The sequence below is a fragment of the Macrotis lagotis genome, chromosome 5, assembly GCF_037893015.1.
Source record: "Macrotis lagotis isolate mMagLag1 chromosome 5, bilby.v1.9.chrom.fasta, whole genome shotgun sequence".
Taxonomy (NCBI): domain Eukaryota; kingdom Metazoa; phylum Chordata; class Mammalia; order Peramelemorphia; family Peramelidae; genus Macrotis; species Macrotis lagotis.
This window is the reverse complement of record NC_133662.1, coordinates 4,353,297-4,368,925: the sequence shown is the minus strand read 5'-3', so window position 1 is coordinate 4,368,925 and position 15,629 is coordinate 4,353,297. Positions and strand designations below refer to the sequence as shown.

Genomic DNA, 15,629 nt, shown 5'->3' with positions numbered 1-15,629 from the left:
CAAAATTGTCTATTTTATCTTCTGTGATCCTCTATCCTGTGTTTTGTTCATGAACTCTTCTTCCACCCACAGATTCAAACAAGTACTTTCTTACTTGCACTTCTCATATTCTATATTCATATTCTTTTTTTTTTGCAAGGCAGTGGGGTTAAGTGACTTGCCAAAGGTCACACAGCTAGGTAATTATTATGTGTCTGAGACCAGATTTGAACTCAGGTTCTCCATAATTCCAGGGCTGGTGTTCCAAACACTGTGCCACCTAGCTGCCCCCCTTACTTGCACTTCTAATTTCTTTACAAGGTAGCTTTTTACATCTAAATCATATACTCATTTAGAGCTTATTTTGGCATAGGACATGAAATTCAGATCTAACCCTAATTTCTGCCAGTCTTTTTTCCAGTTTTCCCAGTAGATTTTATCACATTAGAATTTGTAAAATGTATCCAAGCTACTGAAGCTACTGGAACAATTTGGAAGAAGTTAAAAGATTTAATTGACTTACCTCGAAAATGCCTACCAATCTTCCCAATGTCCCTTTCACTCCAGCCTGAGTAAGAAAGAAAATAAAAGCATTAATACTTTGGTTTCCTTGTTTTAGCTATTTATACTTTAAGACCTTCCCTTCTTCTAATCAAAAGTTAGCAATGCAAAATGAGATCTAATAGCTCAAGATAAAACGGAGGTCTTTTTTGACTATTTCCATATCATTGCAATTTATATGATGAACATGGTGTAGCCTGCAGTAGAGGAAAATAGGAATGCCTTGTTCCAGGAATAGCTAAGAAAACTATTGTCACTGGTTTACAGACTATGTGCAGGGAAATAAAGCATAAGAAGACTAAGTCTAGAAAGATCTGAGAGGGTCAGATTAATAGGGGCTTTAAAAGTCATTGCATCACCTCCCTGAGCATAAAGAACAAACATCATCAAAACAAAGTACAAAAAATAAAAATAAAAAAAACCTAAAAAAAAAGAAAAAGTACAAGACAGTTCCTTTCCTGAAGAACTTATCATGCTGAGTTCAAAACACACAAAGATAAAATAATGTAAGCCAATTAATGATAGTGTCAAAGTAAGTGGGCATAGACAAATTTTTATGAGAGAATTCAAAGTTTGGTTAGTTAGGAAAGGGTATGTTTAAGTCAGGTGATGAATAGAGGATGGAAAATGAAGAGAGAGAAAAAAAAAATTTTTAAAGTCATTTATTGGGATGGCTAGGTGGCGTGGTGGATAGAGAACCAGTCCTGGAGTCAGGAGTACCTGAATTCAAATCTGGCCTCAGACACTTAATAATTACCTAGCTGTGTGGACTTGGGCAAGCCACTTAACCCCATTGCCTTGCAAAACAAACAAACAAAAAATAAAGTCATTCATTCATTTATAATTTTACAATCCCCCCCCATCCCACTTCCATCCCCCACAGAAGGCAATTTTCCCCCTATTCCCCCTTTCTTTCCTCTGCTTACATAAGGTAGTCTGTTAGTCTTTACATTGTTTCCATGGTATACACTGATCTAAGTTGAATGTGATGAGAGAGAAATCATATCCTTAAGGAAGAAACATAAAGTATAAGAGATAGCAAAATTACATAGGAAGATAACGTTTTTTTAAAAAAATGAAAGGTAATAGTCTTTCATCTTATTTATTCTTCAAAAACACTTGTTAGATCCAAATTTCTCTCCTATGATTCTAAATCTCCCCCCCTTCTTAAGGGCAAAACTCCTTGAGAAAGCCATTTATACTGTTACCTCCATTATGTTTCATCTCACTAGTCTTTTGCAGTTTGAAGATGCCTTCTCCTTTCTTTCTTTTTCTTTTACTGTTTCACAAATTTATTAGTATTTTAGTAAAGAGTAAAGACATTCATCTCAGTCATTGCTCTCTCTTGACCTGACCTTAGGCGATCACTTCATTTGGGTCAAGAAAACATTCAGAAGAGGAAGAATTCTTACTTTAAACATAATAAAATGGAAAAAACAGAAAGTCTGTCTAGAGTGTCTAAAGATAAATTTACATATTTTGATACAGTTAAGTCGAATAAGAAAGAACTAATAATTCTATGTACATTTTCATTGTTTTACGTGGGGCTTATTCTAAATATAAATGCAACTGGACAAAAGTATTAGGAATATACAGAAAAAAGGCAGCTCCTTTGGAACGATTACCTATTCTAAGAGTTTAAATGGCAGTTACCACCAATAGAATAATCTAAAGTTGCCTTCAAATTCAACATTGAAGGAATTTTCAAGAAAACATTATACATTTGTTTATGACAAAGCTTTTAAAGATACTAGAACAGGTGTTCCAACGGCATCATATTTCAAAGAAATTTAAGGTTACATATACAATATAAAAATACAAAAGAAACCTCTTAGAACTTACAGACTCAAAGTATAAGTGGTCAAATCTTTCATAAAATAATTTTAAAGATGCATTCTTATATTTTCAGTACCTGAAATGGGCCAGTGATCTATAAAGAAATCGGCTCATAAATGAGTGTATTTTATATACTAGTCTAATAATGAGAAAATTAACGTTTACATTCAGATTAATTTTTCACTAAATCAATAATTTAAATGTTCTGACAAATACAAAAAGTGCATCTTTACCATTTTTATACAATGTTAATGAATTTTTGGTGTGTCATTTCTTTTAAAATTAAAAAAGCCAAATGCATTTGAACAATATACATATTTTAATCACATTTTTTGGTGGTGTTTTACTTTTTAACAGCTTCCTTATATTTACCTCAAGTTCTGGTGGAAATGCTTACAGGAGCTTGTTAATACCGTTAACTCGGAGAAACACATTTAAAATACTTGCACAGTGAATGCTTGTCCTTTGAAAACCAATCAAGTGGCCAAATCCTGTTAAGGTATGAATCAGGCCACATCATATATTAAACACTTCACATAAAATTTCAAAAGAGTAATTATGGGTTTTTCTTGTTAGCTTCTGTAGCTGCTGTTATCAATGCCTAGTTCATGACTAAAAAAAAATCATCAGAAAAAAAGCTGTCATATTTCTATTGTCTAAGTTATTTTCAAATCAATGTTCCAGTAATACTTCCCTCCAAGTACATTTCTTCTCTATAAGGCTGTTCTTGGGAGCCAGATAGTTTAGGTAAAGATGGAGTTAGTAGTTGTTTTTTTTACTAATGTCCTTTCTTAATCTTAATTCTCCTGGTAGTATTTGACAATGTCTGGATCATTATTTTCTTCTGGATACTCATCTAGATGGGCCCAAAACATTCAAAGATTAATAATGCAAATCAGCACATGACAGGTTATATAATAGGACAGGTGAGAAACAACAGGGGTCTGAATTAGGATGGTTGCAATGTGAATGGAGAAAAAGGGGATGAAAGTAAGATGTTGTGTAAGCACATTTGACAGTACTTGGCAAATAACTTGATACAGGAAGTCCCCTTTAAGTTTTTATGTTATCACTCTTCTGGTTATCCCACAGCTCCTTCTCAATTTCCTTTGTTGATTCTTCAATATTTCAAGGCCTCTTTTTTAGATTTTTGCAAGGCAATGGGGTTAAGTGGCTTGCCCAAGACCACACAGCTAGGTAATTATTAAGTGTCTGAGGCCGAATTTGAACTCAGGTACTCCTGACTCCAGGGCCAGTGCTCTATCCACTGCACCACCTAGCCGCCCCTGCCTGAGTATTTTTTAAAACTTTTTTCCATTCAAATGAAAATTTTAACTATTTCTCTAGTCTGAAATTCTTTCCAGATTTCTCTTTAGAAAAATATGTAAAAGGACAAGAACAAAAGCTAAGTCCTGGGAAAATGTATTAACCAAATTTAGAGGAAAAAAATTCTCTAGTATCCAGTTAAAGCTACTGCTTCCTTCAGCTCCTTAAGGGATTATAAGTTATGTTTCTTCTAAATGCAGTAACTCCCCATTCTGAAGAGATAATATTGATCTAGTATTAAACAGAGGAGAAAAAAATTGAGCGATACACAATTCAATTTAATACAGTAGAATGTCAATTCAAAATTGTATTTAGATATTGTGACTTTAAGTGAAAGTTAAACTAAAGTGGTTCAAGATTCCTATATTACTTCATGTAGTATTATGTTCAATGGTACATGTGTAACCTAAAACAGGTAGTTTGTCATCTTCGGGGGGATGGGAGGGAGCAAAAAAAAAAAACCTGAAACTCAAAATTTATAAAAAAAAATGAATGTTGCAGTGTAATTGGAAAAAATAATATTTATGGAAAAGAAAAAAAACCTAACCCCCACATCAAACTCTTATGTCATATCCAAGTGCATCTTTCTCAAGTAGATCAATGCTTGAATTCAGATGAACACATTTGACAGAACCAGAAGAACATTGTACACCATAACAGCAACATGGGGGTGATGATCAACCTTAGTGGACCTGCTCATTTCATCAGTGTAACAATCAGGGACAATTTTACGGTATCTGTCATGGAGAACACCATCTGTATCCAAAGAAAGAACTAGTGGAGTACAAACAAGGATCAAAGACTATTACCTTCAATTTTTTCTTTAAAAAAAAGGTTTTTCATGTACTGTGTAATTTTGCTATCTTTTATATTTTATATTTTCCTCAAGGATATGATTTTTATTTCAATACATTCAATTTTGATCAATGTATAGCATGGAAACAATGTAAAGATTATCAGACTAGAGGGAAGGGAGATTGGGGGAAAATTATAAAATTCAAAACATTACAGATGAATAGATGTGCCATGCCTAAAATGTAAAGTATTAATATTTTTGACATAATTTACTTTGCTGATCTCATCAGTTCCTATGAGTTCTCATCTCTATGCAGATGGTTGCCAGATTGTGCTGAGGTAGTTATACCTCCAAATCATTCTGGGTATCTCGAAAAAAAAAAATTAACTTTCCCCTTCAATATACCATGTTTCCCTTTCCAAATTTTCTTATTATCGATGATAATACCAACTTCCCAGTTAACTAGAATCACTGTCATCCTTAATTCCATGGATACATTTCTATGTTCACATCAGATCTCATTCTACTTCTTTTCATTCATATAGCCAAATACCTTACTTCAAAATCTGTACTATTGCAATAACTTTCAAAGTGGTCTCCATGTATCAAGTCTCTCCCCATTACAATTCATCCTTTATTCAGCTGCTGAACTGATTTTTATAAACACCAAGTCTGACTCTCATCAACTCCCCTGGGGCTCCTTCGCTTTTGTATATAACTTATAGCAGAACTATGACAAAAAGAAGTGTTTTAGAATTAATTAGGTAGAATATATCAAATATATCAAAGTCATATATATAAAAGCTATGTTTACAGAAAAAAAGCTTTTAAGATGTATGGCTAAGCAAGGTCAAAATAAAAGTACAAGTTAAATGTAACTGAAATTAATGAACAAAAATACTAAAGGGCATTCATTAAACAGAAATCCAAAGTAACTAACCTCTTATATTACTTAATACAGTAAACTTTAATTGCTTATTCAAAAATAACAATCATAAAGATATTGTCAGTGATTAGGTCTTTCCTGTATGTGTATGTATTATAGATGTGAAACAACTGGCTTAAAAACACGCTTTTGAAATTACACTAGGTACATGAAGTTGATAGTACAAGAGATTTATTTAAAAAAACAAACCCAAAGAACTTCATATAGGAGCAGAACACCTCATAGAACTAAAGTTTCATATTAATTGCATGTTAATTTTCAGATTATATACACCATTTCCCCTTATATTTACTTGCCAATTTGCCTTTCCTCATTATTTCTCAAAACTATACATTTATATTCATTTACCTTCTGTCACATGAATGGAAATTCTTATTTAAATCAATTTCCCCTCACTATTGGAAATAATTAGTTTTTCTTTGCCAGCTAAGAATAACTAGATTGCACTCCATGAATTAACCAGTGATGTTTATTATTGTGCAAGAGGGATAAACTGGCAGACAAAACCAAATTGGAAAGCCAATTCTCCACTCCCACTTCAAGCAGCCAGAACACTCAAATAATCTCTGGAGACATAGCAGCAAATGCTTTTCCACAACTGTACCTCTACACTTAGAGTGCTTAGGAATTGCACATATTACAGGGGAAGGGGAGGGAAAGAAGAAAAGAAGTGTGGAGAAAAATTTACAATAAACAGAAGTTTACTTCTTTGGAGCAGTGGAGAAGTAGTATTCAACAAATTATTAACCAAATAGTTTCAAAGTATTTTAAAAGGGAACTAAAACTAAAAACACTCATTGACAACAAATCTGAAAGTTAAAGGGTGCAACCAATTACTTAATTATGAGGCAGGGATACAGAAATTTTTTTACAGATTTCTACAAGACATGCCATTTTTATATTCAACATCAGCAGAGATGCAGTCTGTTACAGTGAATCGCTATAATTATAATTATAATTCTAGCCCAGACTTTGTCAGACTTCAAGACCTAGGGAAGTCACTTCCATTTTCTGGAGCAATTTTTTTTAATCTGCAAAAACGAAGGGACTATACTAGATAATCTTTAAGATTCTTTCAGAAAATTATATAATTAGATTATATATAACAATTATATAACTAGATTCTCATAGTTTACATATTTTTCAGCAACACCTTTTTATATAGAGAAAATTTTCCTAAAGAAGTTTTGCATAAATACCATCAAAAAGTATTCCACTAACATTTCTATACTTAACTTTGATGCATCTTCAACTGGCAGAAACTAATTTAAATTTCAGAATTTTCATAGATCGTAACACACACACACACACACACACACACACACACACACACACACACACACACACGACTTGTATCTAGAAATACCCATATGTCATCTAATCCAAGCTTCTTCTTTACAAAATGAGAAACCTGAGTTGAAAAAAGGTCAAATAACTCCCTTACGGACACAGAGAGTAAATGGAAGATCCAAGATTAAAACCCAGGCCATTTTAATTGTGAAGCATTGAAGTAGTGAGATATAATTCTAACTAATTAATGTTAGTTAACCAAATAATGTTGGCAATTTCTGTGTCTTTTTTCTAATCTGCAAAATGAAGAAATAATATCTGTATTACCTAATGCACAAGTTTCTTATGAATAAAGTACTGTGTAAAATTTAAGTCACTATATAAATATGATTTATTATTATGTGTTCATTTGCTTTCATTCCTTAAAACTCTCAGAATCCCTGAGAGGGAAGGGACCTTTAGAAATCCAACCCTCTCAATTCATACATGAACAAAATAAGATAGAGAATAAGTGAAGGGAGTTGCTGCTTAAGGATTCCAAGTACAATCAATGACAGAAAAACTATACTGCACTTCCTCTATATAACAACAATCATCAGAGTAAACTAGTAATGTTTTTTTAAAAATCTTGATTCTTCAAAAAAAGTACATTTAAAACAAAGATGGCTATTCTATTTACAGTAAAGAAAAAGTAGTTAAAGTCTTAAGACTATACTTTGCTTCAATAATCTTTGGAGTCCGCATTCATACAGAAGTATACCAATGTACTTTTATTACACAACTTTCCTTTATCTCACACCCAACCTTTATCCTCTCTCTTTGGAATACTAACACAGACAACAACCCTTGAGAAGGCTATTTTTATAAATCACATGATTACTGCATGCAGGTCAATGTAGGTATCACCATTACATCTGACAGATAACTAACTGGCTCTGATATTTGGGGATGAGGGATTTTATTTGGTTCACAAGACTGTTTGGTTCGGCCAGGTTGCTTGTTTGGATTAGTTTTTTCTGGAAGTTGAATGAATTATGGGCCAAGTTAAAGTTTAGAACTAAGTCACTGTTCTACTCCTGAGCTGAAAGCTATAAAGTAAAGTTCTGGAATTTGTTCTGTGCTTAGTACACAGAGAAGGTTCTGTTCCCTTGCAAGTATTCCACTGTTCCTTGAGTCTGTAACCTGGAACTGAGTAATAGGCAACAGAACTGCCAGAAGGCTCTTGTTCTTGCTCTCAGCACCAATTTTTCCCCCCCTTTATTTTTTTTATTAAAGATTTTATTTATTTTGAGTTTTACAATTTCCCCCCAATCTTATTTCCCTCCCCCCACAGAAAGCAATTTATCAGTCTTTACATTGTTTCCATGGTATACATTAATCCAAATTGAGGGTGATGAGAGAGAAATCATATTCTTAAGGAAGAAACATAAAGTATAAGAGATAACAAGATCAGACAATAAGATATCAGCCCCCCCCCCCAAATTAAAGGGAATAGTCCGCGGACTTTGTTCAAAGTCCATGATTCTTTATCTGGATACAGATGGTATTCTCCACTGCAGACAGCCCCAAATTGTTCCTGATTGTTGCAATGATGAAATGAGCATGTCCATCAGGATTGACCATCACCCCTATATGTTGCTGTCAGGGTGTACAGTGTTTTTATCTCAGCACCAATTTAAGGGTCCTCTGAGTTCTCCTGTTGCCCCCAAGAACCCTGACTGCTGCTCTGTCTTGTCTCCTTTTGGTCCTGGGTATCAGAATATTCTTTTTAATGCTTATGGCTGCATGTTTTTGGCTGGTTTCTGCCCAGATGTTAGCAGATCTTCCTGTCTATTTTTCCCAAGCTGCCCTGAGTTGGTTACTCATTGTGACCTTTAATTTCTTTTCAGAATCTGGTCTAGTACATTTTCTATATTGTTGTGGAAGAGGTGCATTGGGAAGCTAAGGCAAAAATGTTTTCTCTTACTCCTGCACTTTTATGTTTCCACCTCATGTAACTCTTGATACACTAGTTAGTCCATCAACAGGCAAGAAAATTTCAATTATGGACATCATAAAAAATCTGCTACTATACATAATCAATTTACACAGAAGAATCATTTCCCAAACTAAATGAGTAACTACAGCAAACTCAGGTCACCTTTAATCCTACATTAGAAGTGAGGGCTTTTAATTTTTATTTTTTTATTTTTTTTAATTTATTTTTTATTCTCATTTTGTACAAATGTTTTTTTTACATAAATATTCTTATTTACAAGTAAACAAAATACCCCCTCCCCCATGAATATAGATAGACTTGTATGGGCAAAAAAAAGTAAAGGGGAGAGAAAAAAATTAAAATAAAAAAATAATAATAGTAATAATTGTAGGTATGGCCAGGTGGTGCAATGGATGAAGCACCAGCCCTGGAGCCACCAGCACCTGAGTCCATATCCAGCCTTGTAAACCCAATAATCACCCAGCCATGTGACATGCAAGCCACCTGATCCCCACTGCCCTGCAAAAACCAAAAAAAAAAAAGAAAGAAAAAAAAAAGACCCAAAATAAAATAAAATAGTAATAATAGTAGGGGTGGCTGGGTGGCAGACAGAGCATTGGCCCTTGAGCCAGGAGCACCTGGGTCCAAATCCGGCCCCAGACACCCAAAGATCACCCTGCTGTGGCCCCAGGCAGGCCATCCAGTCCCACTTGCCCTGCACCCTCCCCCAAATAATAATAACAAAAAACGTGCTTGAGTCTTTGTTCCAACACAAACAACTCTGTCATGGGTGGATCTCATTCTTTATGCTAAGTCCATCACAAAAGTTATTTCCCTATTTTTCCACCATTGCCATTGCTGATCTCAACTCCCTCCTTTCTTATTTCTCTACTACCTTGTACTCTATTTTCTCTCTCCTTTCACTCTGACTCTGCTGTAGGGTCGCTGAGTGGTGCAGCAGACAGATCCCTGGTCCTGGGGCCAAGAAGCCCTGAGCCCCCATACCATCCCTTAGGTTCAGAATCCACCTGGCCCTGTGGTCCTGGGCAGGCCTTCCAATCCCAGCCCCTTGCAAGAAGTAAGAAAGAAAATGTGTTATATCTGGCCACTCTCCCCCATGGTCCATCCTCTCCTCCTTTATTCACATCCCCACCCCTTCCCCCTGCTCCCCCCTCCTTCTTACTCCAGATGTCTATACCCCATTCAGTATATATGCTGTTTCCTCTCCTAGCCATCTCTGATGAGAGCAAAGGTTCCCTCATTCCCCCTTGCCTCCCCCCCTTCCATATCATTGCAATAAAAAAAATCTTATTATGTGAAATATCTTGGACTATTCCCCCTCTCCTTTTTCTTTCTCCCATTCCATTTCCCTTTTTTTCTATTGACTCCATTTTTACACCATATTTTATCTTCGAATTCAGCTTTCTCCTGTGCTTCAACTATAAAAGTTCTCTCTACCTGCTCTATTAACTGAGAAGGTTCATATGAGTATTATCAGTGTCATTTTTCTATGCAGGAATACATGCAATTCATCCTCATTAAGTCCCTCATATTTCCCCCCTCTCCTCCAATCTCCATGCTTCACCTGAGTCCTGTATCTGAAGATCAAATTTGTTCAACTCTGGCCATTCCAAAAGGAACATTTGAAATTCCCCTGGTTCACTGAAAGTCCATCTTTTTCCCTGGAAGAGGACATTCAGCCTTGCTGGGTAGTGCATTCTTGGCTGCATTCTAAGCTCTTTTGCCTTCCGGTATATTGTATTCCAAGCCCTACGAGCTTCCAATGTAGCTGCTGCTAAGTCCTGTGTGATCCTGACTGCAGCTCCACGATATTTGAACTGTGTCCTTCTGGCTGCTTGTAATATTTTCTCTTTGACTTGGGAGTTCTGGAACTTGGCTATAATATTCCTAGGGGTTGGTTTTTTGGGATCTCTTTCTTTTTTTTAAATTTTTATTAAAGATATTATTTGAGTTTTACAGTTTTCCCCCAATCTTGCTTCCCTCCCTCCACCCCCACCCCACAGATAGCACTCCGTCAGTCTTTACTTTGTTTCCATGTTGTACCTGGATCCAAATTGGGTGTGATGAGAGAGAAATCATATCCTTAAAGAGAACAGAATTCTCAGAGGTAACCAGATCAAACCATAAGACATCTGGGTTTTTTTTTTTCCGAATTAAATGGAACAGTCCTTGTACTTTGTTCAAACTCCACAGCTCCTTATCTGGATACAGATGGTACTCTCCTTTGCAGACAGCCAAAAATTGTTCCCAATTGTTGCACTGATGGAATGAGCAAGTCCTTCAAGGTTGAACATCAAGCCCATGTTGCTGTTAGGGTGTACAGTGTTTTTCTGGTTCTGCTCATCTCACTCAGCATCAGTTCATGCAAATCCCTCCAGGTTTCCCTGAAATTCCGTCCCTCCTGGTTTCTAATAGAACAATAGTGTTCCATGACATGCATATACCACAGTTTGCTAAACCATTCCCCAATTGAAGGACATTTACTGGATTTCCAATTCTTTGCCACCACAAACAGGGCTGCTATAAATATTTTTGTACAAGTAATGTTTTTACCCTTTTTCCTCATCTCATCAGGGTATAGAGCCAGTAGTGGTATTGCTGGGTCAAAGGGTATGCACATTTTTGTTGCCCTTTGGGCATAGTTCCAAATAGCTCTCCAGAAGGGTTGGATGAGTTCACAGCTCCACCAACAGTGTAATAGTGTCCCAGATTTCCCACATCCCTTCCAACAATGATCATTATCCTTCCTGGTCATACTGGCCAATCTGAGAGGTGTGAGGTGCTATCTCAGCCAAGCTTTAATTTGCATTTCTCTAATAATTAATGATTTAGAGCATTTTTTCATATGGCTATGGATTGCTTTGATCTCCTCATCTGTAAATTGCTTTTGCATATCCTTTGACCATTTGTCAATTGGGGAATGGCTTTTTGTTTTAAAAATATGACTCACTTCTCTGTATATTTTAGAAATGAGTCCTTTGTCAGAATCATTGGTTGTAAAGATTGTTTCCCAATTTACTACTTTTCTTGTGATCTTGATTACACTAGTTTTATCTGTGCAAAAACTTTTTAATTTAATGTAATCGAAATCATCTACTTGGTTTTTAATGATGTTCTCCAACTCTTCCTTAGTCATAAACTGTTCCCCTTTCCATAGATCCGACAGGTAGACTCGTCCTTGATCTTCTAATTTGCTTATAGTATTGTTTTTTTATGTCTATGTCCTGTAACCATTTGGATCTTATCTTGGTAAAGGGTGTGAGGTGTTGGTCTAATCTAAGTTTCTTCCATACTAACTTCCAATTATCCCAGCAGTTTTTATCAAAGAGGCCTGACTCTGGGTTTATCAAACAGCAGATTACTATGGGATCTCTTTCTCTGGGGGTCAGTGGATTCTCTCCATTTCTATTTTGCCCTTTGCTTCTAGAATATCAGGGCAATTTTCCTGTAGTAATTCTTTGAAAATGATGTCAAGGCTCTTTTCCTGATCATGACTTTCAGGTATTCCAATAATTTTTAAATTATCTTTCCTAAGTCTGTTTTCCATATCAGTTGTTTTTTCAATGAAATATTTCACATTTTCTTCTAATTTTTCATTTTTTTTTTTTTGGTTTTGAAGTATTGATTCCTGATTTCTGGTAAATTCATCAATCTCCCTGAATTCTATTCTTTGTCTGAAGGATTTGTTCTCCTCAGAGAGCTTTCTTATCTCTTTTTCCATCTGGCCAATTTTGCTTTTTAAAGCATTCTTCTCCTCAATAACTTTTTGAACTGTTTTATCCATTTGACCTAAGCTGGTTTTTAGCATGCTATTTTCTTCAGCATTTTTTTGGATTTCCTTGACTAAGCTGCTGACTTCATTTTCATGTTTTTCCTGCATCTCTCTCCTTTCTTTTCCCAGTTTTTCTTCCAGCTCCCTCATCTGGTTTTCAAAGTCTTTTTTGAGCTCTGTCATACATAGCCTGAGCCCAATTTCTGTTTTTCTTGGAGTCTTTAGATGCAGGAGCTTGTGCTTCCTCATCTTCAGACTGAGTGTTTTGATCCTTCTTGGGCTCATTTGCACAATATTTCTTAATAGTCTTCTTTTTGTTTCTCTGCTTGCTCATTTTCCCAGCCTGGGCCTGGTTTGGGGTGTTTCTTGAACTTTTGGGACACTCCCACAAGGGTCTCAGTGTGTGAGGCTCTGTCCTCCCTCCTGGTCTGTGAATGACCATAAGCACCTCCCTCTGCCACCGGGTTGAGGTGTGGGGGGGTCCCTGCTGTTCTATGGGGGGGGGCCTAGACTGTGATCAGGATCTGAATGTGGTCAGAACCCCAGTGTCCTGTTCCAGGGGCAGAGCTCTTGCAGTCTCTCTCTTCACTCCCCTCCCTCAGCTCAATGGGCTCATGCCCTGGGGGCTCCTGCTTAATGGCTCTGCCTGCTTCTGTTTCCTGGATCAGGGCTGCAGAAAGACCAAGCTGCTTGCTGTGTGCCCTGAGCGCTGAGGTCCCCAGCTGTTCCCCCACTTTGGGCAGGTGCTCCTCAGGGTGCAGCTCAGGAGACTCCCCCGCTGCTGTGAGCTGAGACTGCCAGTGTCCTGGGGCTGCCTCCAGGAGGCTGAGGTTCTTTGGCTCTGGCAGGCAGCCCCTCTGGCCCCAGGGAGCAGAGCCTTTCTGCTCTTTTCCAGGTTACCTTGAGTAGGAGAACTGCCTCCCCGGGTCCCTCTGTGGGTTCTGTCTCTCGAAAGTTTAGTTAGAGTCCTCAGCTGATGAATTTTATCAGAGAGCTCCTAAGACTCGATCCCTTCTTGTTGCCATCTTGGCTCTGCCCCTGTGAGGGCTTTTTAAAAAGCAAAATTACTTACTTAAGAGTTCAATGTTTGCTTAACCTTTTAAAAATTAAGGATTCAAAAGGGGGAAAAACTAAATAATCTAACAGTCTTGTGAGGCTGAAATACAATTCAGATGGAATGAAAATGAGAGCTAGACCATTTCTGCTATATCCCTTTCAAAATTATGATTTTAATTGTATAAAAATAAATTCCTATCAAGAGCATAATTCTTTTTTTTAAGGTTTTTGCAAGGCAAATGGGGTTAAGTGGCTTGCCCAAGGCCACACAGCTAGGTAACTATTAAATGCCTGAGGCCAGATTTGAACTCAGGTACTCCTGACTTCAGGGCTGGTGCTCTATCCACTGTGGCACCTGGCTGCCCCAAGAGCATAATTCTTATATAGAAACATGTTCCTCTGCTTCTGAAGTTTTTGGAACTTTGGAATAATACCCTTATTCAGTTTTATACCTTTAATTCTATCATAAAACAGTTGATCAGTTCATCCCATAAAATAGTTGATCAGTTTACCTCTTTTCTGTACAATAATTTTAGGAGTTATGAGGAACTGTGGATATCTTGGGTTGTAAATGTCACCAAATACTATCTCTCTGTTTATTCTCTTCTGTTTCTACACTCTAAAACCATTCTCATTATGATTAGATCTTTTCAAAGACTTGTTTTTACACTATGTTTTGAAAGTATTGCTTTAAACACTTGAGGTACAATTATTAACAAAACAATGACTTGATAAAATCAATTATTCATATGACTCCCTTATTTCCCACTACCTACAAAAACACTACAAGTTGGAAAAACAATAATGAAGAGGAAAAGCAATATTGTCAAATGAAATAACCAACATTTTAGTGGCATTAAATAGGCTTATAATAGTTGTCATCTAATCTGATGAACTCTGAAAAGAAACAAATGCAAGGCTTCAATGGGAAAAAAACCCAGAAAATGAAGTAGAAAGGGAGGATATTATTAGTGTAGTAGAGAAAATATAGGACAGAGGAAATAGGTTTTATTTGTTCCTTCTGTGCTATCCAGTCAAACTATCCTGAGTGGACTTACATTAACACTTATACCCCCATCTCATGGTCCAAGCTATCTAGAGATAAATTCAATGAACTTTGCCCCTTCCTGGCAAGGATTGTAAATTCCTGTCCCCAGGCACAAGACAAGACCTTATCAACAAAACAATGGATCCCGGGATCCCTTGAAAGGATTAAGTCTAGGAGCTATACATCCCCCATTACCTCATCTCTGCCCTCAGAATTACTGCCCCCCAAAATATACCTAATCACCTCATCTTCCTGCCCCTTTTAAAGCTCATTCAAAGGGCAGCTAGGTGGCACAGTGGGTCCTGGAGTCAGGAGGACCTGAGTTAAAATTCAACCTCAGACACTTAACACTTAGCTGTGTGACCTTGGGCAAGTCACAACCCCACTGGCTTGCAAAAACAAATAAAAAAGCTCATTCACTCCTCAGGTGAGTTGCTGGTCTTCCATGGGGAATGTGATTCCCCTGGTAACCCCTCAGGCTTCTTTACCTTATTCTCTCAATGGGCTATTGCAGCTAATCCCAATTCACTCTCTCCCTTAGTTTCTGCTAACCACAGCAACACTTAAAGTAAACCTTTTTATTCCTAACCAGAGTTGATACTTTTTATGAATTTGTCACATTCGAACCTAAAATTAGACCACCCTAAAATATTTTCCAAAAACATTTTTAAACCTCATTTAAAAATTTCACTAGTTCCTTCTTTATCACCCATGTCAGGGTGACTGAGTGTGGAAGAGAAGAAAATAAAGGAAAATGACAGCTTAAGTCTGTATGACTTTCTAGCTTGACTAATCCACATGTAGGTAGAAAAGGAAGTAGATGGAAGTGCAATGCATTTCTGGGAAGGGTTAGCTTTTTTTTTTGGGGGGGTGTTGGTAGAAGGAAGAAAGGAGGTATATAAACAAACAAATAAATAACTGAATGGAAAAATTACTCAATAATATAGTTGCCTGCAGGTGCAAACTATCTTACAAAATATAAGTGAGCAATAATTATATTCCAATGGATATACCCACATG

At 36.6% G+C, this 15,629-nt stretch overlaps 1 protein-coding gene across 1 annotated transcript in view; it reads right to left on the bottom strand.

The window, feature by feature from the left end:
* NUDT3 (nudix hydrolase 3) overlaps positions 1-15,629 on the bottom strand; it is a 96,529-nt gene that overhangs the window by 12,800 nt on the left and 68,100 nt on the right. Inside the window, exon 3 of the mRNA XM_074236517.1 lies at positions 503-547. Within this exon, the coding sequence (XP_074092618.1) occupies positions 503-547 (45 nt within the window). The remainder of the gene's footprint in view (positions 1-502; positions 548-15,629) is intronic.